General features: G+C 37.1%; 1 protein-coding gene across 1 annotated transcript in view; it reads left to right on the top strand.

The window, feature by feature from the left end:
* LOC122797928 (zinc-binding protein A33-like) overlaps positions 1-21,374 on the top strand; it is a 278,438-nt gene extending 257,064 nt beyond the window's left edge. Inside the window, exon 6 of the mRNA XM_044066447.1 lies at positions 19,034-21,374. Coding sequence (XP_043922382.1) covers positions 19,034-19,587 — 554 coding nt within the window. The 3' untranslated portion in view covers positions 19,588-21,374. The remainder of the gene's footprint in view (positions 1-19,033) is intronic.
* The last annotated feature ends 1,632 nt before the right edge of the window (positions 21,375-23,006 follow it).

Below are 23,006 nucleotides of genomic sequence, written 5' to 3'. Positions count from 1 at the left end.
ATCAGAGTTAGGTTAGAGGATGCTTTGTTTGCCAGGTGAAGATTGCCTGTCAAGAGCCTGTAGAGACAGAATATGGATATAGGGCTTTGAGGTTCATAATGAACATGTTATTTATGCCCTGTAGTCCAGTTGTGAGGAACCTTTGTGGACATTCTAATTGTTGGATGTACCTGATCAGGTACATATTAAAAGGGACACTGTACTCAATAATAGGACTGATGAGCACCGAATACAGTGAAATAATGACCTCCTTGGACTAGATGTCATACCTTTGCATATAGGCTTGCAAAACAATGAATGATTTCTTCACTGCTGTAAACACATGATGATCAAAAGCCAAATTGTGTCCCTAAGTCCTTGACTACTAGGCTGACCCTTAAGGGTGTGTTGTCTAATATGTCAACTGCCAGGGTGGCTGACTTCCCAAGGGATACTATTATGCATTTCTTGACATTCATGGCTCTTACACCAATTATTTGTCTTTATAAGCCCCTCTTGGAGAACATTAGTTTCAGTGGGGAATTTAATGACTGTTCCAAATTTGAAGTCATAAATCTACAAATTTGGTTAGGCAGATGCCCTTAACATTGACTTTACCTTCAGGGAATAAGATGCCAAAAATGACTGATCCAAGGACTGATCCTTGGGGGACCAAACAGTGGTAGAAGGATACTCCCTAATTCTAATTTCTTGGGTCCTGTCTGTGAGACAGTTGGCTATACACCAAATAACATAAGAGTTTGTAACTAACCTTTTGAGTTTGGCAACAAGTGGGGCCTTGTTTCAAACGCCTTGGCCAGGCTAAGGTAGGAAGTTTGAACTGTTTTGCCTTTGTCCATTGCTTTGGTGACTTTCTCAAAGAAGTCCAACAGGTTGGGTAGGCATGACCTGCCCTTGATGAAACCAATTGGGTTGGGTCTAGTGTCTGGAGGTTTACTAGATCATTATTGATTATTTCCATGGCAATTCATTCCATAGCCTTGTAAATGAAACTAGTGAGATTTATGGATCTGTACTTTTCAAGGTCCACAAATGGCTTAGATGTGCCCCAGTGTTTGCCAATCTTGTGCTATTAGCATGGGAAAGAAACTTTATTTTTCCATCTAGGTTTCATGAGAATATACTTCTGTACAACAGGTTCTTGGACAATTTGCTGATTTTATGGACAGGAGATGAGGCTGGAGCAGTTGAATTTGTAGAATATTTCAATACTACCACCAGTTTTTTGAGATTTACGTATGTATGGAACAAAGACAGCATTAATTTCTTGGATATTACAATCTTTAAAGACGATAATAGGTTGTCTAGCACTTTATATAGGAAGGAAAGTTATTCAAATTCGTTACTACATTTCAAGAGTTGCCACCCATATCATCAAAGGAAAGGGGTTGCCAAGGGCCAGATGGTGCGCATCTCTAGACTGGTTAGTAACGAGTTTATGTTTAAACAAGAAATTTTCAAGCTTATTGATAGGGGTTACCCGCTTCAATTGCTATTAAGTTTAAAGAAAGAGGTTTTTAAGAAAAGAAATACAATTTACTCACCCATTCTTTTGACTGTGCATGAAACTGGTGAAAGTGATCAAGTGGTTTCCAAGCAGAAAGAGTCTGTTGGACCATGCTTTGTTCTGAAGTTCAATGAAAAAGCAACAGAGATTGCTTCAGCATTACAAAAGGCTTGGGAATATCATTTAAGTGTTGGTACACAGGAGATTTTGGGATCTCACCCTAGGATAACATTTAGTAGGGGTGAGAATTTGAAGAATATATTGGAAAGGGATGTTAAGAACAGAGCATCTAGGACGTCCAAATGTGGATGTTGCAGGAGCTGTAGGTTTATAGCAGAGGGCACATACGTAGTTGTGAAAGATTATCATCAAACATTATCATGTCCGGGCAAATGTAATTGTAACACAAAGAATCTTGTTTATCTCGCTTCTTGTATGACCTGTGAAGCGTTTTATGTGGGAATGACCACGCGTAGGTTACATGACAGAATCTCTGAACATGTTAGATCCATTAGAAATAAGGACCAGCATAATGCCCTATACCTCCATAGCAGTAGGTGTAATGGTTTTAATAAGTTCTTATTTTTCATTATTGATAGGGTGTTTAGTGAGCAGGGCGGTGACATAACCAATGGGGTGGCACTATTGGAGGTCCTATGGCAGCTAAGATTAAATGCCACGAGACAACCTGGGATTAACGATTACATTTCTATCAAACCTATTTTAAAACACAAGGCTAGTTCAGTATGAGATTTGGAATAAAATAAAATAATAATAAAAAAATTTAAAATTAGGTTATTATTCAATATATGTATACATATACATATACACATTTACATTTTTATTCACACTACACATTATATATTATATTGTATTATATTACATTATATACTATATATTTTATTGTATATTAGATATTTATTTATGGGTATTAGAAAAAATTTTTTTTTTTTTTTTTTTTTTTTTTAATGTTTGGATTTGTGTTTGTGTATGTTGTAATGTTGTTTTAAATGTTTTTGGAGGGACATTTATCAATTAATCTATTACTTTATTAACTAATTGTTTTATTATTGTGTGTGTATAAAAGATTGTAAAGGATTTTATACACTGACTCTGAAGAAGCCAATTGTTGGTGAAAGCGCTTAGTCAGTGACTGTGAATAAATTACTTCATATACATCTGGGTGTGTTGCCTGGTCCTTGGAGCAGTTTTCGTGTTCCTATTTGCTACACTTGTGCCCTGTGTTGGGACTTTTGTTGATTTGATATTTTTGTCAATCCCTTAAATTTTTTATACATTTCATACCCAATTCCATCTCGACCTGCAGCTGAATCTATATTTACTTGTCCTAATAATTTATCTAGCTCATTTAAAGAAATCTCTTTTTTCCAACTCTTTGTTCTCTTTTTCTGTTAACTTTACTTTACATGTTTTTTCACTACCTTATTTTTTCTTTATTCATTTCTTGTACGTGTTGTACTACAATATTGTTAATCTTTTCCTGAGTTATTTCTATTTCTACTTTTGTATTTTTAGTTTTCTCATTACACTACCATCTACAACCATCTTCCTTTTACTCATGTACTTAAGTAACTTGATACTTTTTCTTTTTTCTTGTAAAAATATATTTTCTTATGTAACAGTTCTTGTGTTTTTTTCTTGATTTCTTTCATATAATTCTTTCTTTGTCAAATCATATTCTAAATTGTCCAATGTGTTATTATATGTTCTTTTATATGTTTCTTTCTCTACTTTTCTCACATCATATTGCCACTGTAAAAAAAACATTTTTTATATTTTTCCTTAAGTATCATCCATTTCTTTGTCTTCTTTACTTTGAATCCTTACCACGTACGTCCATTTCTTTGTCTTCTTTACTTTGAATCCTTACCACGTGCTTCCATTTCTTTGTCTTCTTTACTTTGAATCCTTACCACATACATCCATTTCTTTGTCTTCTTTACTTTGAATCCTTACCACGTACTTCCATTTCTTTGTCTTCTTTACTTTGAATCCTTACCATGTACTTCATAACTGTTCATTTCTTTGTCTTCTTTACTTTGAATCCTTACCATGTACTTCCATTTCTTTGTCTTCTTTACTTTGAATCCTTACCACATACTTCCATTTCTTTGTCTTCTTTACTTTCAATCCTTACCACATATTTCCATTTTTCATTTTCTTCTGCCTTTTCTGCTACTTCACTTTGACCTTATTTTACTTTCTCTGCCTATGTTTTCTTTTCTATCTCAGCACTATTCTTCAGGATTGTCTCTGCATTCGCCTTTTGTATTTTCTCCTTAATGTCCCCCCAGGAAACATCTCCTTCCTTCTTTGACACTCATGCCTGACTGTCACAGATCTTCTTTCACACAATCCATCCACCTCTTTGCTGGACATCCTCGCTTCCTCTTACCTTCTTCCTGTCTGTCCCAAGTCTTCCTCACCAGATTGTCTTCTACTTTTCTACACATGTGCCTGAACTACCGTAATCTGTTCTCCTTGATCTTTTCTGCAATTGGAGCTTCTTTGGCTTCTGCTCTTATGTCCTCATTTTTTCATCTGTCCCACAGTGTACATCCTACCACCCTTCTCAGGCACTTCATTTCCATCACCTCTAGCTTCTTCAACTGTTCTGCCTTTACTGCTCAGGTTTCTGTACCATACAGTAGTACTGGTCGCACCACTGTCTTGTACACCTTACTTTTCAGCTTCTTTGGCATTCTTGTGTCATAGACTACACCTGGTACTGTATGCCAGATGGCTGTAACCCCTCTGATTCTAGCTTTGACCTCTTCATTCAGACTACCCTTCTCCTCAACTACCCCTCCCAGATACTTGAAGCTGAGTATCTGTTCCACTATCTTCCCTTCTGTCTGTATTCTCAACTTCTTCTGATTGTATCTTATCTGTGCTTAGTTTCATCACGTGCTTTCAGATTTTCATTCCATTCTCCTATCCTATGCTGAAGTTCTAGCTCAGAGTCTGCCTATACTGCCACATTGTCTACATACAGCAGCATTGTTGATCCGTCCCCTACCACTTGTTTGCTATTGTAGTCCATCACCTGTATGAACATCAGTGGGCTCAGAGCTGAATGATGATGTACACCCACTCCCACTGGGAACCCCTCTGTAAGGTGGAAGACTGTTTGTAATTGAATCACTGAGTCCTTGTACATAGCCTGCACTAATTCTATCAATGTTTCTGGGACTTCAAACCACCGCAGTACTGACCAGAACAACTTTCTTAGGACCTTGTCATTTGCTTTCTCCAAGTCTAGGAATGCCCAGTTGGACTCTCTCCTCATCTCTAGCTTCTTCTCAAGTATCTGTCTCAATCCAAACATCGGGTACATTGTGCTGCATCCTGATCTGAATCCAAACTGCTCATCTCCCATCTTACATTCTACTACTCTGCATATCAGTTTATCAATCACCCTCTCCAGAACTTTCATGCAATGTGATAGGAGCTTGATGCCTCTGTACTGCCCACAGTTTTGGATGTCCTCTTTGTTCTTGTACACTGGCATAAGTATGCTTATTCTCCAGTCATCTGGGATACGCCTTTCTCTCCACACTGCTATTAGTACCCTCAGGAGTCATTTGTCCTTCCTATATCCTCCTCCAAAAAATCAGATAAAGGCTTTCCTTGGAAGAGCTGAGTACTATGGAAAATTTGTATCTAATTTTGCAATTATCTCCTGTCCATTGACAGCTCTCACAAATGAAAAACTCTTATCAATAAGTAATTGTTTCTTGAGGCAGATAGTCTAATGAACTGAAAAGGCTGTTATGTTCTGATTCACTGTAGTAACTCCTACTACATGTGTAATGTAAAGTAATATTGTAATGTACTGTTGGAAATCATGTGATATATGCTGTAACAAATTGAATTGTATGGAGCTTTTCTTTGGGGGCCTCAGCTGAAAATGGGTCATGTGACCCAGTCGGACTGTCCCAGTAAGCAAATGTCAAATACATAAATAAATAAATAAATAAATAAATACATTTTACTAAGGAATTTACTTTGTATACAGGTTAGACGCATTTAAAGAAATGGTGGTACAGAGTGAGCCAGAAAATGATTTACTGAATTATGTATTGAATTATATGCATCTTGGTTTTATGTAGTTTTCCTATGTAATTGTTTAGCATAATTAATTGGTTAATTGCTTTTTGTTTTTTTTTTTACATAAAAGGGCTGGGTTGTAAAACTGAAATTGTTCGGATGAAGTCCCTTCAGTAGGGAAGAAAGTGCTCAACCGTGTGTGGTACAATAAAGCTGTTTAGATTTTACCAGTTGCTGTGGATGTTTTTTCAGTGGTTCAAATTTCCTAACCTCTCTGCAGTCAGCTTGGTGGACATGGGCATCTTGAGACAAAGTAAAAGTTCTCTCATATTTACTGACAACCACTTAATCCTTAAACAGAGTACATGAGAGATGTACTTACACAATAGTACTGGAAGCTAAACTCTCAAATGCACACATCAAGTTGTTGAAACCACACACACACACACACACACACACACACACACACACACACACACACACACACACACACACACACACACACACACACACACACACACACACACACACACACACACACACACACACACACACACACAGTCTAATGTATGCTGAGATACTTAAAAGCAATCTTCTTACACAACAAAGATTACTTTGGCTGCCTCAGCAAACACAAAGGCAGTCAGAAAAAACAACACCTAAAAGCGCATATAAAGTCACACTAAGTGGAGTATCAAACACTAAGCCCCTAAGGCAATGGAACACACTTCCCAGGACTCTCAGCATAGGGGACTCCATTGTAAGACATACTGATGATCAGGCTGAACAAGGAACATATAACAGTTAGTTGTTTATCTGGAGCTAGGATCTGCCAAATCATGTATGCACTCAAGTCATCACACCATAGGGACCAATATGATTCCATCATAATCCATGTAGGCGTGAATGACCTGAGATGTACTTCCCTGTACTATATGAAGAGACTGACATTATGGAACTCTCAGAGTATTTGTCTCAGGGTAGTATGAGCCTAGCATTGAGCAGCATATTACCATCACAGAGAATGATGCCACAGTATTTGCAAAAGATGATTGATTTTAACAACTGGCTGTCTTCCTGGTATCATTCTAAAGTGATTCATAATGTGTCAGCTCTGGGGGACATGGTTAACAAACTATGTTGCTTTGCCAAGGATGGTTTGTACCTATCCCTGCTAAGCTTTGGAATACTAGCTGAAATTTTATCCACCCCTGTAGTTCCTTTTTTAAGCAATGCCAAATTGAAAAACTTACTAATGTAGCAAAATCAACTCAACTGAACCTTAAGGCACTACTGCTCAGTGCCAGGAGCCTAAGTTAAAAATGACACTCCCTCCAAACCCTTGTCACGCTTAAGGATATAGACATCTGTACAGTTACTGAGACATGGTTTAAAGCAGCAGAGTGTACCCCTGATGTGTAAAGTTTCAGTCCTGTCCACACATTTAGACCAGTAGCTGCACAGACAAGGACTAAACGTAGAGGTGTCTCAATATACATCAGTAACAAGTATAGTACCTCTGGAGTGGTCAGACAAGATTGTGCTTCTTCCATCTGCATATCACCATAGACAAAATCCAGTACCATATTCTAGCCAGCTGTGGGTCACCCTCCATGTCCCAGGAATCTCACAATGCATTCTTGGACCTACTAAAGATATTTACCATCCCACCTAACACCCTACTTATGGAAGACAATTACTCCTCTATAGACTGTGAATCTTACACAACCTCAAATCCACAGGCACAGAGATTCCTGGACTTCATAAATACAAACACCCTTGATCAGATAGTGAATACACCCACTAGAGGCTCCAGCATACTGGACCTCATGCATAAAAATATGGGAGAATGCTGCCCCCCCCCCAAGCCATGTCTCATCTTCCCTGGTAAGGTCTGTCCATAAAGCTGCCAACTTTGAAATTAAAATTAGCTCTATAACTCCAGTAAAACCAGTAACAGGAACTATTCCATGGAAAACTACCTTTTATCAAGCAATGGTTTGTCAAAATTCAGTGTCCCTTCAAACCCTGAGAATGCAGCAGCCTATGCTGAATTACTGTCAGAAACTCTGTACAAGCATGCCAATGGCTGCATACAGGCTGCTGTACCTGCCCAGGAGTAAGCCTAGAACCAGACCTAGAAGTAAACTGCCCTGGTGGCATCCCAAATCAAACAGGATATGCAATAAAAGGAAAATAAATATGGCAAAAATCTGGAAGGGTAATTCCCAGAATGAGAAAAATTCTGTCATCAAACTAAATAGGCAACTAGGAAGACTAAATAAGTCAAGCAAGCCAACTCTGAGTTTAAGATAGCATCTCTGGAGAAAGATAACTGTAAGGCCTTCTTCAGGTATATCAGAAACCTCAAGGGCAGCACACAACAGTGAGCTGAAATGGTGGTTAATGGTATCACATTCACTGTACCTGGCAATATTGCAAACCTGTTAGCAGACAAATTCAGTTCCAGCATTGCCTCCTTTCTCACTACCAACCATCCTACAAACTAAATCTGTTTGCATATGCTCTAGTATAAATGTCCTAGTAATTGGTGACTCTGCACTCTACACTCACTAGACAGAATAAAGGAAAGGTGACAGGTGTCTTTCCATTTCTGAGATCTGTGATGTTTTGAAAACCCTATACTCCATCCAACATGTCAGATATGACTATGACCTGATGCTTGCTCATGTATATGTGAATGACCTGAACCACTCAACCCAGAAGAGCATGCTGAGAGACCTACTGGAGCGCATAAAGCATGTATCAGATGCAAGTCAGATTTTGACCTCAATTGGAGTCCTTGTCTGACTCAGAATGATACCCAGATACAAGGAAAAGGTAATTGTCTTTAACAATTATCTATGTAACTGGTATCACTCTAGGTGGATCTAGTGTGTGTCAGCTTCAGATGAGATGATTGACACTCCAACTTGCTTCACCAAGGATGGCCTGTACCTTTCATTCCACAGATTGTACATATAGGTAAAAGCACTTATTGTCTCCATACTGCCTTGTTTTGAAAGGTTATATTTTGGATATTCAATCACAACAAAAAGGTCTACAGTAAATCTCAATACTGAGAACATCAAAGTTGTTTTGCTTAATGTCAGAGATCCTAACAATAAATTAAAACAAAAAGCAACTGCCACATACTTCTGTAATTGATTTACCTCACTGCAGGATCACACTACAGTCGGGAACAGGGCATATACCTGCCAGTGCTGTTTTTCGGTCAAATGAGTTTTCGGTCATATGGGTTTTCGGACAAATGAACTTTCGGTCATTTGGTCTCAGTCAAATGGGCTTCGGTCATATGAACTTTTGGGTCATATGTAGTGAACCCATATATATATATATATATATATATATATATATATATATATATATATATATATATATATATATATATATATATATATATATATATATATATATATATATATATATATATATATATATTCCCAGTTTCATTAGAGTTCAACATCACAGGAAATATTTAAAACAACATTGCAGGACAGTCTCAAATAAATGAAGAAAAATATCTGCCTCACAGCAAGAGACTCTCTGGTTTGATCCTCGGCTGGGGTGCCTTCTGTGTGGAGTCTGCATGTCCTCCCTGTGGTCGCGTGGGTTTCCTCCAGGTGCTCCAGTTTCCTCCCACATCCGAAAGACATGCTGTTAGTGGATTGGATAGTCTAAATTGGCCCTAGACATGAGTGCGGGTGCTTTCTGTGGAAGGTTGGGCGCCGGGCTGGCAACTCGACACTGTAAAAACACCGCTGCCAATCAGGAGTGGACAGGTGATCCACTGCAGTGACCCCTAACTGGGAAAAGCCGAAATAAGAAGAAGAAGATCTAAACTAAGCTTCACTATATTCCTGAGTAAACAACAAAAACCACAGCAGAAACACAGCGAATGGATAAAACAAGCCAAGACTTTAATAAAAAATGATTAGCGCATTTGCAAAACCACTTTTGCTTCTTCAGCTCATACTCAACAACTAAAACACCATGAACTAAATACAAAGATATTATTCCCCTAAGTCATCCCATCCAATAGACACACAGACAGTTATGGTTGCTAAGTAACTAATTACTTGATACTAGTACAATTCAAAGACTAAACATAACTAAGTCATTAGCAGTCTGTCTGCTTTAAAAACAATTTTACTAATATACCTCTTTACATCACAGAAAACATATAGTACAATAAAATTCTACAACATTATTTAAAACTTAAAACTTATTTCTTCAGCCTTCTGGATTTTAAGGCTGGTTGCATAGAAACATAATCATTCAGCCCATGTCTTGATGTGCTCTCAGTCTAAACATCCATCTCAGCTCTGCCTGTTCTGTAGCATTGGTCAAACCCCCTCTCCTAACACTAGGGGCTATAACTTCTAACACTGAGAACATAAAAATACGTTTCTCTCCTTTTTCTATCATGTGTTTAGCAATGGCACTGTAGGTTAAACCCCTACGTGCGCAGTACAGATGGTCTCTCATTATCGCCCTTAAATGCCTATTAGTTTTACCTATGTTCTGATTACAGGGCAACATACACTAAGTTCTTTGTATTACAGTCAGCCTTTGCCCTAACTTTATATGTTCTGCCAGTGTGTGGATGTACAAATATTGTCGACTCGTTGATTAAATGACAAAAAGAGCAAGCTCCACATTTCCACGTGCCAACGTCCCCCGTGTTATCTAAGGTCTCTGCACCATTCCTAGGATAACAAAGTTTACATTTCAAGGGCTGTTTATTCTTGAAACCAAAAAGTGGACTGGTACCCACTAACTGGGCTATAGCTGGTTCCACTTGTAACACATGCCAGTGTTTCCATATTATATTCTAATACCCCGATCATCTGTAGAATAGGTAACTGAAAACGGTATCCCTTTACTTAAGCTATCCTTCTTACAATTACATGTATGGGGTAGTGAAAAATAAGGTTTTCCCAGGCTATTCCTGCCCCTTTTAGCATCATCATGTACTAATGTAATGGCCATTTCTTACAGCCTTTATTAAAAACTCCTTCCTAAAAATGTCTAACCTCTCTTCTAGTTCACTATCACGAGTAGTGAGCCTGCTGTTCCTTAATGTATGTCCCTTCAAAATATTTTTAAACACATGTTTAGGATGCATGTTTTCACTATGTAAATAAGTTGGGCAATATTTAAATAATTCACAAAGGCACTTAATTCTGTCTTTGTTCCCTGCCAAAGCAGGAAAAAGTCATCAACAAACTTAAAAGGGGTAGGAATAGCCTGGGAAAACCTTATTTTTCACTACCCCATACATGTAATCGTAAGAAGGATAGCTTAAGTAAAGGGATACCATTTTCCCTTACCTATTCTACAGATGATCGGGGTATCAGGAATATAATACAGAAACATTGGAGTGTGTTACAAGTGGAACCAGATGTAGCTCAGTTAGTGGGGCCCAGTCCACTTTTTGGTTTCAAGAATAAACAGTCTTTGAAACGTAGACTTTGTTTTCCTAGCAATGGTGGAGAGACATTAGATAATATAGGGGAGGTTGGCACGACGAAATGTGGAGCTTGCTTTTTTTGTCATTTAATCATTGAGTCAACAATATTTGTACATCCGCACACTGGTAGAACATATAAAGTTAGGGCAAAGGCTGACTGTAATGCAAATAATTTAGTGTATGTTGTCCTGTGCATAGTCTGTAACCAGTTTCACAAGGTAAAACAAACAGGCGTTTAAGGGAGACAATGAGAGACCATCTGTACTGTGCATGTAGGGGTTTAACCTACAGTGACATTGCTAAACACATGATAGAAAAAGGAGAGAAACGTATTTTTATGTTCTCAGTGTTAGAAGTTATAGCCCCTAGTGTTAGGAGAGGGGGTTTGACCAATGCTACAGAACAGGCAGAGCTGAGATGGATATTTAGACTGAGACCACATCAAGACATGGGCTGAATGATTATGTTTCTATGCAACCAGCCTTAAAATCCAGAAGGCTGAAGAAATAAGTTTTTAAAAAAGTTTTAAATAATGCAATAGAACCTTATTGTATTGTATGTTTTCTGTGATGTAAAGAGATACGTTTGTAAAAATAGTTTTTAAAGTACACAGATGCTAATGCCATGATTATACTTACTCATTGAACTGTACTAGTATCAAGTAATTAACCAGTAAAATGAAACAAGTAGTGTCAGAACAGTCACCAAAACAACTCCAGAATGATCGACACCACTGTAGAAAGCACCATAAAACAGATTAAAGCTTGCTTTTTCTACCAATGATTTGCTTTATGGTGCTTTCTACAGTGGTGTCTATCATTCTGGAGTATCAAATAATTAGTTACTTAGCAATCATAATTGCCTGTGTGTCTATTGGTTGGGGTGGCCTAGGGGAGTGGTATCTTTGTATTTATTTAATGGTGTTTTAGTTGTTGAATATGATCTGAAGAAGCAAAAGTGGTTTTCTGAAAGTTCGTCATTTTCTATTAAAGTCTTGGCTTGTTTTATCCATTCATTGTGTTTCTGCTGCAGTTTTTGTTGCTTTTTTCCATTGAATTTTTAGAACTGAGCAATTTATTGCAGATGATTTACTTTTTCTTTTTGGCTGCTGATATTCCTGACTGAATGTAAGAGAATTACTATACCCTAGTTAACTTACTTAAGAGCAAGGCAGTTGTAGTGAATGGATCTTCCAGCTGCTGTTGTCAGGTCAAAGACACATTACAGAATGCTCTTTCTCTCTGAGATACTTCTTAAGTTAATCTCTCAAATATTACTGCTGGGATAGCTTGCAGAATGATATAATTTCTTGTCATCTGGCTCTATCCCAGGTGAAACCCTCACCACTGGCAGGTAGCAGTATTTAGCATCTTCCTGTGAAAATACACAGATCTGAGATTTTTGGCAGATGCTGGAAGTCATAAAACAATTACATTTCTTCTCATTCAGAACTAGTAATTATTTCACCGTAAAAACATTATAGAGAGCTCCCTAGTATAGACATTGTGTATCTAGCTGCCATAAAGTAATTTAATTTCTGCTATTTTTCTGAAGTTAACCTCCTATATTCCAGTTTCCGCTGTTAAAATATATACATTTAAACAGATACAATAGTGTATGTACATTTCTGTTCTCTTCCAGTAGGGCACACTGGGGATACATCTTTAAGTTCAATACTTTTTTAACACACATATCTGTACAAACCAGGTTGATATACACATGACATACCATTCTAAAACATTTGTAACACAAGCATCTTATATAGATCATGTTGATATTCACAAATGACAAATTCTAGATAGCTGTGCTGGCAGTATCACCCTTTTAAGAGTATTTTTTCACTTTTAATGGGGAAGTTTGTTTGTGTCTTTCGGCTTTTCCCGGTTAGGGGTCGCCACAGTGGAACTCCGGTCCGCTAATGATTGGCAGTAGATTTTTATGAACTGGCTTGTTGGGCCTAACACACAACCTTCAACAAAGGAATACCCATTCACGCATGTCACTACACAGAAGACGCTCTAACTGAGAATCAAATGGGCAACGTCTAACTGTGAGATGACAACACTACCGCAGCACCACCACCGCAGTCTAAAGTGTTCCATCAAATTCAAGGAACAGCCATGGGGCTGCCTTTGCCCCCATGTATGCAAATAATGTTATAGCTAAGTTTGAATTAGGGCATTTGTATCAACATCGTTTTTTAAGATTTATGTAGTAAAGTACATCTGCTACATTGATAATTTGATTTTTCTGTGTAGGGGAGGATTAAATAAAGTTGATAAATTTGTGTAACACTTACAAATAAATAGATTTGGTTTTAGGTTTGATGGGATACAAGTGGGTACCCAAGTCACATTTTTAAATTTAAATTTGTCTGGTTCAGTTAATGGACAAATTTATACTTCTGTTCATAGAAAATTAGATGAAGGAAATGTGTTCTTGTTTGACACTAGCTGCCATCCCCCATGTTATCTCTGCAATGCCATATAGTGAGATTTTTATGGTTAAATAAACTTTGTATCCAAGATGACATTTTTTTGAAGGAGGCCCAATATACTGCAGATATGTTCATTAGGAAAGGGTATGATGTAAATAAAGTTGTACATTCCTTACAGAGAGTTTAAGATAAATGTAATGGAAAGGAATATGTGAGGAATGTGGGGTGTTATAAGGAAAAAAATAATAAATATTACATGACTAATCATTGTCCCATGGGGAAATACTGATACGGATAGTAAAGGCATATATTTTGTTACAGTATATAATGTATTAAGTGAACAGTTGAGTGAATTATTAAAATATTATTGTCCAATTTAACTTAAGAATAAAGAACTTGGAAGTTTGATTAATTGTTTTCCATGTAAGTCATATAAGAGAGGACTTAATTTAGTTGATACGGTAGTGCATAGTAGATTTATTCTACTAGATGATAAATGTATTCAGCAAATCTATTCAAAAGAGATACTTTTAGATGTGATAAATGTTCCATATATAAATATATAGTAAAGACATTTACAAGGATTAATGGTATTGGATTTTTTATCCTGCAAATGAATGTTATTGTAACACAAAGGATAGTGTATGCTTTAAAATGTCCATGTGAATTACTTTATGTGGAGGGAGAGTCAAAGGGCTTTTAAAGTCATACTACAGGAACACATTAGGGACATTAAAAAAGAAAAATTAAAAAGTCTATTAGGAATGCATTTTAAACAATTTCATAGAAGTAATCCTATTTTTTAAAGGTTGTATTTTGGAACAAGTTTCTGTGGAAATGGAAGAATATGAGATTAAAGACAAGTTGGTGTATAAGGAAACTTGGTTTATATTAGAATACAGTACTTTGGTACCAGCAGGGTAAATAATGAATGCAATTGGAAATACACAATTAAATAATTAGTGCATGATTAAGGGCTTATACCTGTATATGCTGTTCTCTTTTCTTAATGCTTTATAAGTAGAATTTGTGTTATGTATTTGTACTCCTTGTAGGCTACTGAGCTGAGGTGCTAGAGGTGAATAAATCATTTATAGAAGTCTGTGACAGCTGTTTTTTTTTTGTTTTTCTAAGTTGTGCAGCAGTTGTAACTATCATAACAAAAAAATGCTGAATGTCAAAGCTCTAATGCAACTGAAATATGTCCATATCTATATTTTAACATAGGCTTAATTTTGGTGTAAGACAGCTCCCCTTCTTTACCAGTTTTCAGTCCCTATCACACATTTGGACCTGTTGGAAACCTACAGAGGGAATAATTTTATTTGACAAAGACCCAAATTATATCTAGAACAATTCCTTGTGATCCATAAACAAAAATTATTAAACTTTAAATTATCGTAAGCCAGAGAAATTATTAATTCATACCAAGATATGGGTGACTGTCTACACCCATAGAGGACCATGAAATAGTTCCAAATGTCCTTTTTGTGATATCCATCAATAAATATATATTTTTGCTGGATAACGCAACATATTCATTGATTAACAAAAGCACCTATATCAGAAAAATTGCATGCACCCAAATATTTCTAGACTCGTAAATACTTTGTCTCATGTGGAAATTGTTAACCAGCCCTCTAGAGGTCAAAATCTTCTTGACCTCATCCTTAAAAGCATTGTATCTACTTGTACTACTCTTATAATATCCTAATCTCTGGTTAAATATGATCTTAAATTAGAAATCTTTTCCTTTAGGGCATCTATCTGCACAATATTGAACAGCTCTGAATTCAAGGGGAAAAAAGCAAGGCTTTGAAAACTACACAATGAGCTCTCAAAATCTACTTCAGGATTTCTGACCCTTACGTGACCTCAGCAATCACTTCCACCAATGAATTTTACCTCATTTAACAAACAGTATAAACCAAGCAGTCACAATTAGAACCAACTATATGGTGAACATAACAAGTTAGCCACCTTGGTGGAATGCCAGGCTTAATAAGCTCTATTACAAAACAGAAAAGCTAATTAAAGCACATAATAAATCAAAATCTACTCACATTAAACTCTCTATCAAAAAATTGGCAAAAACTCTAAAAGTTACCATAAGGAAGATCATCAATAGGGAATTCAAATTAAAATTAACATCCACATCCGAAGATAATCATAAATCATTCTTTTAACTACATCATATGATTAAGCAATAAAACAAAGCTCTGAATTAATTTGTAACAATATTACCTATGTGAACCCTGAATATATTAATATTCTTGGAGATAAATGTAGTGTCAGTTTCACACCAGAAACAGTAGAGTTCTGTAAATTCATCATGAAACATCATGAAACACAGTCTAACTGTACAATCTTAAAATGAAACACCAGCTCCATGGACCCTGACAATATACTTGGTTTCTTAACTGACATTTGCATTTACTGCTACCTTGCTCATTTCTGTCACTGCCTACAAGAACCATGTCACTTACTAAAACCTCTGTCCCACGCCTACAGCTCCACAGTGTGTCTAGAAGGTTAAATGCACTGTGCCCTTTACTAGAAGCATTTACATGTGCATAAAAAGGTTAAGTGCAGTCCACATCTGTGAACATGTAAATAAAGTGTAGAAAACATATACTTTACAGGAATGTACTACTGCCTGTGTAAAAGTTTGTAAAGTACAGGCATTTAAAGCAGTTGAAAAATATATTACTTTTACAGAGCCCATCACTTACCTGCTGTGATAACCACAGAAAAAGAAATGTATGATATTTCAATTAACCAAAAGTCCAAAAACACACAAAAAATGGAAAAGCAGATGAATGATTCAGGCACCAACTGTTAGACTTATCACTCTTAATAAAATAAAAACTGAAAAATAAAGTAGCAGAGTGAATGCTTTCATTTCCAATCTTATCACCAAGAGATCAAGAGTTCATCTGTCTAACAGAAGATCACACATCATTTTAAATAGTGCAAAGATCATCTGATAATATCACAATTGGAAATCACATGGCATAAAACATCCATTTGCAAAGTTCCTCTGATTATATCACATGACTGGAAATGTTAAATGTTAACGTTAAATTTAAGTGTAATGAAGTATTGATTCCATAGCTATAAGTGTGAATATAAAAGTGCTTACACTTCAGCTTTTTATATTTTTTATTTTATTAAAAGTGGTCACTTAGTGTCAGACATGCTCTTCTACTCTCACATCTTTTCACATTTTTGGGCATCTGTGATCTGTTGCGGGTGTTTTTTCTTTCTTTTATTTAAAAAAAATAAGTTTTATCCACTTATCTTCTGCATTGCAGTGATGTTGGTGGTGGATACTGCCTCAGTTTCTTGAATAGTTAGGTGTCTATCAACCCAACTGCTTTATACACCAAGAGTAAGATGGCTCATTGAAGAAGCCAGTCTGGTTGTAAGATATCTGTCTATTTTTGCATGGGGCCCACCTCCTAGCTCTCTCTTTAGGGGATTCTTGAATAATTAGACATCTCACAACCTGACTGATTTCTGGATTGTAATGTCAGATGTCACAATGAAGAAACCAGTTGGTTTGGGAGATGTCTATCTAACTTTGCAAGATGACTCTCCCCCCAGCTGTCAATTTAGGGGGTTCCCACACTGCTGTCAACAAAAGGCAGGTTGCCTCCTGCATATCTCTCTTTATTATTTGGAGTTTTGGAGTTTCAGAGTTTCAGAGGTCTATAAGCAGCCAAATCTTTTTACAAGAACAGTGCAAATCATCAATAATCGTTGGTGGAATGTCAGAAATAATTTCATTTTGACTTCAGCTACCATATATGTGAGTATATACTTTCCTATAAACCTTTATAATTCATCTTCTGTGAATTAGTAAAAATAAATAAATAAAAAATACATAATTGCATCCCATTAATTAAGACTCTCAGATTAAGACTCTCATTTCCTGCCATTAAGTAATTGTTGATCCATATAATTTTTTAGGGTTCTTATTTAGTACAACAGCAGACATATTTCAAACTAGTGAGCAATATAGGTAATAGAGTGATTAAATAACCAAACAAAAGTCAAATAATACTGAATGCACAAGGCAATCAACATTGCAAACAGAAATGTGTGAAATGCTTTAGAAGAAAAACATATTAAGGTATTTGTGTTTCCCTTCTGTTGTCACGTATTCCCCCTTGTAAACAACCACAAAATGTAAACACATCGTTTATGAAATCATTAAAGTGATGAGCAGAAAATAGTTAACATATACTTCAAGGTTTACTAACATCCCCAGCACAGGCCTTACAGTCCACAGTTAAAAGGCCTTACTGCGGTCATGCTGCTGTATTTTGTGATTCAGTAACACATTAGCTGCAGTGACGAATGACCTCATTATAGATTAATTTGCATGTTACTGAATCACTGTTAACTACTACAAAATGCAGATCAGTCCTTCCTTGGTAGACAATTGTTGTGGCAACCACAGCCTGAAGGCAGAGGCACCCCCCTCAAGCACACTCCTACATGCATTAAAAACACACATACACACACACACACACACACACACACACACACACACACACACACACACACACACACACCACAGGCCCCAAACCAGTCCCTGAATTGTCTGCACCTCCCGATGTATCCATTTCCTGCCATATCCTCGAACCTTAGTCTCTGGTGTCTCTCATTCCCACCAATCCCCATGCTGTTCAAGTGCCACTAAGGCATTGAGAGTAAGGTTAACACAAAGCTCTGGTTGTTTAGACATCTAGAAAAAACATTTAACAGTATGTGGTAGCCTTGGAATGAAAGTGCAGACTTTCCATAGTGAAGCAAGAATGGTTATCAAGCATCTCATCCCATGCAGGAGCATATCTGAATTGTTAAACCCAACCATCTTCCCATTATACCCCAACATCATGTTTCATATTGGAAGGATCACATGCTGTACTAGGGAATTTCCTGCATTTTTGACAAGCATGGAGAACTCTGTCATGTCTCTTTCCATATCCTTCATGGTTATGTATGACAGTTTTTTTACTCCAACATGGGCCACAATCATGCTATAGTCATATTTGTCTGGTTTAAGGGTCTTAAGGGTCCTTGTACCATCAGCATTCTTGGCTCCTGACAGAGAGCTCACTTTTACCCTGTTATTGAATAGCCTCATGAGTGTAGAATCCATATGCCTAACTGTGAAGCCACCAGTCAGTGTTGCATTTCTATTTGTGTTTGAAGATTGCTTTGGTGTTACTTGTCTAGGATGTGTTGTTTATCTGTGACTTCCCTCCCCATGCATTTTTATATTTACTTCTACATTAATGGTCAGACATTGCGGTCATTAAACATTGAAGGCCATAATATATTTTGCATTTATATGATGTTTCTTGATGTATCAAGGGTACAGCATGTCAACTAGGGATCACAAAGAAATATTAATTTGCATTGAAACTGAACTTTTAATAATATGTTTCTTACTTTGAGATTTATAAACTTTTCCCTGTCAATGTGTGTGACATAAACTGTTTTATTTTCACAGGCTTGTCTCACTTGATCCTGGACCCTAAAACAGCACATCTTAATCTCTTTCTGTCTGATGACCTGACCAGTGTGAGGTACTGTGATGCTAAACAACAGCTCCCTGACAACCCTCAAAGATACAATTCACTTCTCTGTGTGCTTGGAGCACAGAGCTTTACATCAGGGAGACACTACTGGGAAGTGGAGGTAGGGTACAAGACTGACTGGAATGTGGGAATCACCAGACAGTCCAGCAAAAGGAAGGGCCAATTTGATGTGAACCCAGAACATGGCTACTGGAATGTAGCTCTGAGGTCTGGAAATGAGTACTGGGCTCAGGATTCACCGCCCAAGAACCTCAACCTTTCTGTGCAGCTCAAGAAAGTTGGAGTGTACCTGGATTATGAAGGGGGTCAGGTATCATTTTATAATGCTGATGACATGTCCCACCTCTACACCTTCACTGACACCTTCACTGAGACACTGTATGCTTTCTTCAGCCCTTGCAATAACTGTGGTACAGTTGCAGAACCAGTAACAGTAAAGTTGTATTTAAAACATCCATACATCTAGGCTTATTGAAATGGAACTTGTTCATGTATCCATCTGAGAAAACAATATATTTTCCAACTCTATCCTCTAGGTGAAAGGGCTTAAGTGATGAACACTGGACATAAACAAGGATTTTTCTCTACCTGTTAAAAATACAGCAGTGAGTCAGTGACGTAATTCCAGTCTGGCAATTCCCTGTTCAATATCTGTTGTCAACTGTTTCAGCAGTTACTATGTAACACTAAAATGCAATTAAACATGACAACAGACAGTTTATTCAATGTTTAAATGTCTTCATCTATATTGGTATTAAACAGTCATATTAGTAAAGTGAAATAATAGCAACAAACTCTTTTTTTTCCTTTTAAAATGTAACTTTGCAGTCTGCTCACAGAGCAGTTTCTTAGGTCTAGTATTTTTTTAGAATCACCACTGCTTACAAATCCTATTAGCCAGTAGACACAATAAAGGGGTAATTGGGTATATTAAGGGAAATGGAAGCAAGATATATCACTAGAAAATGAATTCACTGGTTTGACAAAAGGCATATTTGAGTTATGATTATAAAGGTATAGGTTCAAGGGTCAGTACTAGGCTAACTGCCCTTGTGGGCTATTTTAAGCCTAGACAATTACTTCAGTTGAGAATCAAACCATACACCTTGTGTTTTTAAGGTAAACACCTTCACCATTATGACAACCTCCAGCCTCTACTTCATATTCTGTGTGATGGGGTGAGGTTTAAGATAATTGGATATTTAACTCATTCCCTCCAATGGAGCCCTTTTGAGTTTGTACATAAACTTCAAATGGGCATGGCCTGAGCCTTTTGAAAAAAAAATGAAGTTATTGCCTTACAGTACAAACGTCAATATCTTTACAACTGTAAATGGTATTAGAAAACTGTAAATGGCAAACTTTTCATCACAAAGTAATCTTTACAGTGGCTGCAATAATTTGATTTTAGGTCTAAAAATAAAGATAGTAAATAACTGGAAATGCTCTTGCTCCCAACCCTCTACTAACTTTCCCCCATGAAACAGCTTTACTTCACACTATACTCGCCTCATTACTCATTATATCTACCTTCTCTCAATACATTGCCTCATCACTCCATATAATTGCCTTTACTCCGCTTACAAAAAAAAAGAGAAGAAAAAAACACTATTTGCTGATAAAAACAATGACAATGTTTAGTAATTGCTGATTCTTTTTAAAACTTGATCAGTAAAATGTCTGTGTATATTAATTTTCTATACATGTTATAATGTGTTAATGACTCATTATTGTAATTGTATAACTCTTCTTAAGATTCTACTATTTTAGTAATGTGTAATATTTTCTATTACTGTGGAACTTTTCTAGGAACAAAAGACAAAAAGTAGCTAGCCAAACTGTTGATTAATATACCAAATGAACCATGAAGCCAGGAATCCAGGACAACTTTCAGAACAGTCCTTGGTCAAGTCTGATTGTTTCTTAAACACAACCTTGTCTTTGCTTTGGCTCATTAGCAGCAGGACAAAATAACTGCTTGCTCACACCCTTGAACTTTTCTCCTTGGGCCTCTATTGAAAACAAGCTCAATATGGTGCAGTGGACTTGCCTGATTAACAAACTGCAAATAAATAAATAAATATTAATTTGTGTAATGTTGTATAACCAGCTTGGCATATTTCAGTAACCATCTAAGCAACACCAGCTTTTTCTTCATACATCTGTGAGCTTTCATATGAGGCTGTGCAGGTTGTCATTGTCACTTCATTGTTCAGATGTTTAAAGGAATATGAAAGTTGCTGTAATTCCAATAAATACTATGCAAGTAATATTCAGTTTCTCTTTATCTCTACTAGACAGATGTCAAATATCAATACAGTAATGTTTGTCATCATGTAAGTTTTAGGATAAAAACATATAATAACTTGTATGTAGCATGAGTTTGGAATTATTAATACAAATATGAGTGAGCAATATTTGATGACTAAAGGCTTGGATGTAACTGCAGAAACACCTGGAGATAGGCTATAATGCCTGTAAGGAGTTAACAGTTACAATCTTGTTTACCACTGTTAACCTTATGTCTATCTGGACCAAGCACCAAGCTTTATGACGTTATGCACAGACTACATTCTTCAGGGCATTATGTTTTAAAGATTTAAAAATAGTCACAGTAGCACTCACTAGTAAACTATACAATTAACAACATGCACCTTCACAAAGACACCATTCACTAACAGAGTCCGTCAAGGCTTGGTGCTGGGATGTCTCCTTTTTGGCATCTGCTCCTCTGAAATCAAGTCTAACATCAGGGCCCTCTGCCTGACCAAGTTTGTAGAAAATTAAAACCTAGGTGAGGCCATGGAATCCACCAATGACACAAACACCCTCTAAGAAATTAATAACTGCTGACAGAGCTACAGTGTAAAACTCAATGCCAAGAAATGCATAATATTATCCTTTAGGAAGGCCGCTATCTCTGTTAACTACTACATTGAAAGTATCCCTAAGAGAAGACCCAGTGGTCAGGGATTTGGGAATGCATGTTAAAAGTAACCTGGCCTTTGACCATCATGTTTCAACAATAATCTTCTTCTTTTGCTTTTTCCAGTTAGGGGTCGCAACAGCCGATCATCTGTCCACTCATGATTGGCAGTGGAGTTTTTACAGTGTCGAGTTGCCAGCCCGGCGCCCAACCTTCACAGAAGGCACACACACACACACACACACACACACACACACACACACACACACACACACACACTCACACCTAGGGCTAATTTAGAGTGTCCAATCCACCTATTGCATGTCTTTGGGATGTGGGAGGAAACCGGAACACCCGGAGGAAACCCATGCAACCACAGGAAGGACATGCAGACTCCGCACAGAAGGCACCCCAGCCAAGAATCGAACTGGAGAACCTCTTGCTGTGAGGTGGCAATGCTAACCGCTGCACCAACGTGGCCACCCATGTTTCAACAATAATAAAAAGCTCAGTCTATAGTGAGCACTTTATAAGCAAGAATATGGTACTTATATCCAAGGATGTCATTGCTCTGCTGTATTTGAGCTTTATCAAACCATTATCAGAACAGTCATTGAGTATAACACCCTCTTTGGCATATACCTGACCAGGCACATTCAACAACTTTAGTGTCCACAGATTTTCCTCACAGAAAGAATACAGTTTGTAAACAAAAGGTCTTCCATGGACCACATCAAAGCCCTAATCCTGGACTCGGTTTCCTACAAACGGGTCTATATTAGAATCGCGAAAGATGATTTTCACGAATGCAAGTTCATCGACACATAAATGTCAATGTAGTAAAAGAGCGAAGTACACAAATACTGAAATGCAGAATGCCGAACGTATTTCCTTGGCCAGCAGGGTGATCATGGGGATGAGGAAATAAATCCTTTTCCCCATTATAGTGCGGTCTCGGA

This window comes from Protopterus annectens, chromosome 3.part1, assembly GCF_019279795.1.
Source record: "Protopterus annectens isolate FY-2018-M chromosome 3.part1, PAN1.0, whole genome shotgun sequence".
Classification (NCBI taxonomy): Eukaryota; Metazoa; Chordata; order Ceratodontiformes; family Protopteridae; genus Protopterus; species Protopterus annectens.
Note: the sequence above shows the minus strand (reverse complement) of the source record. Positions and strands in the feature narration are given on the sequence as shown.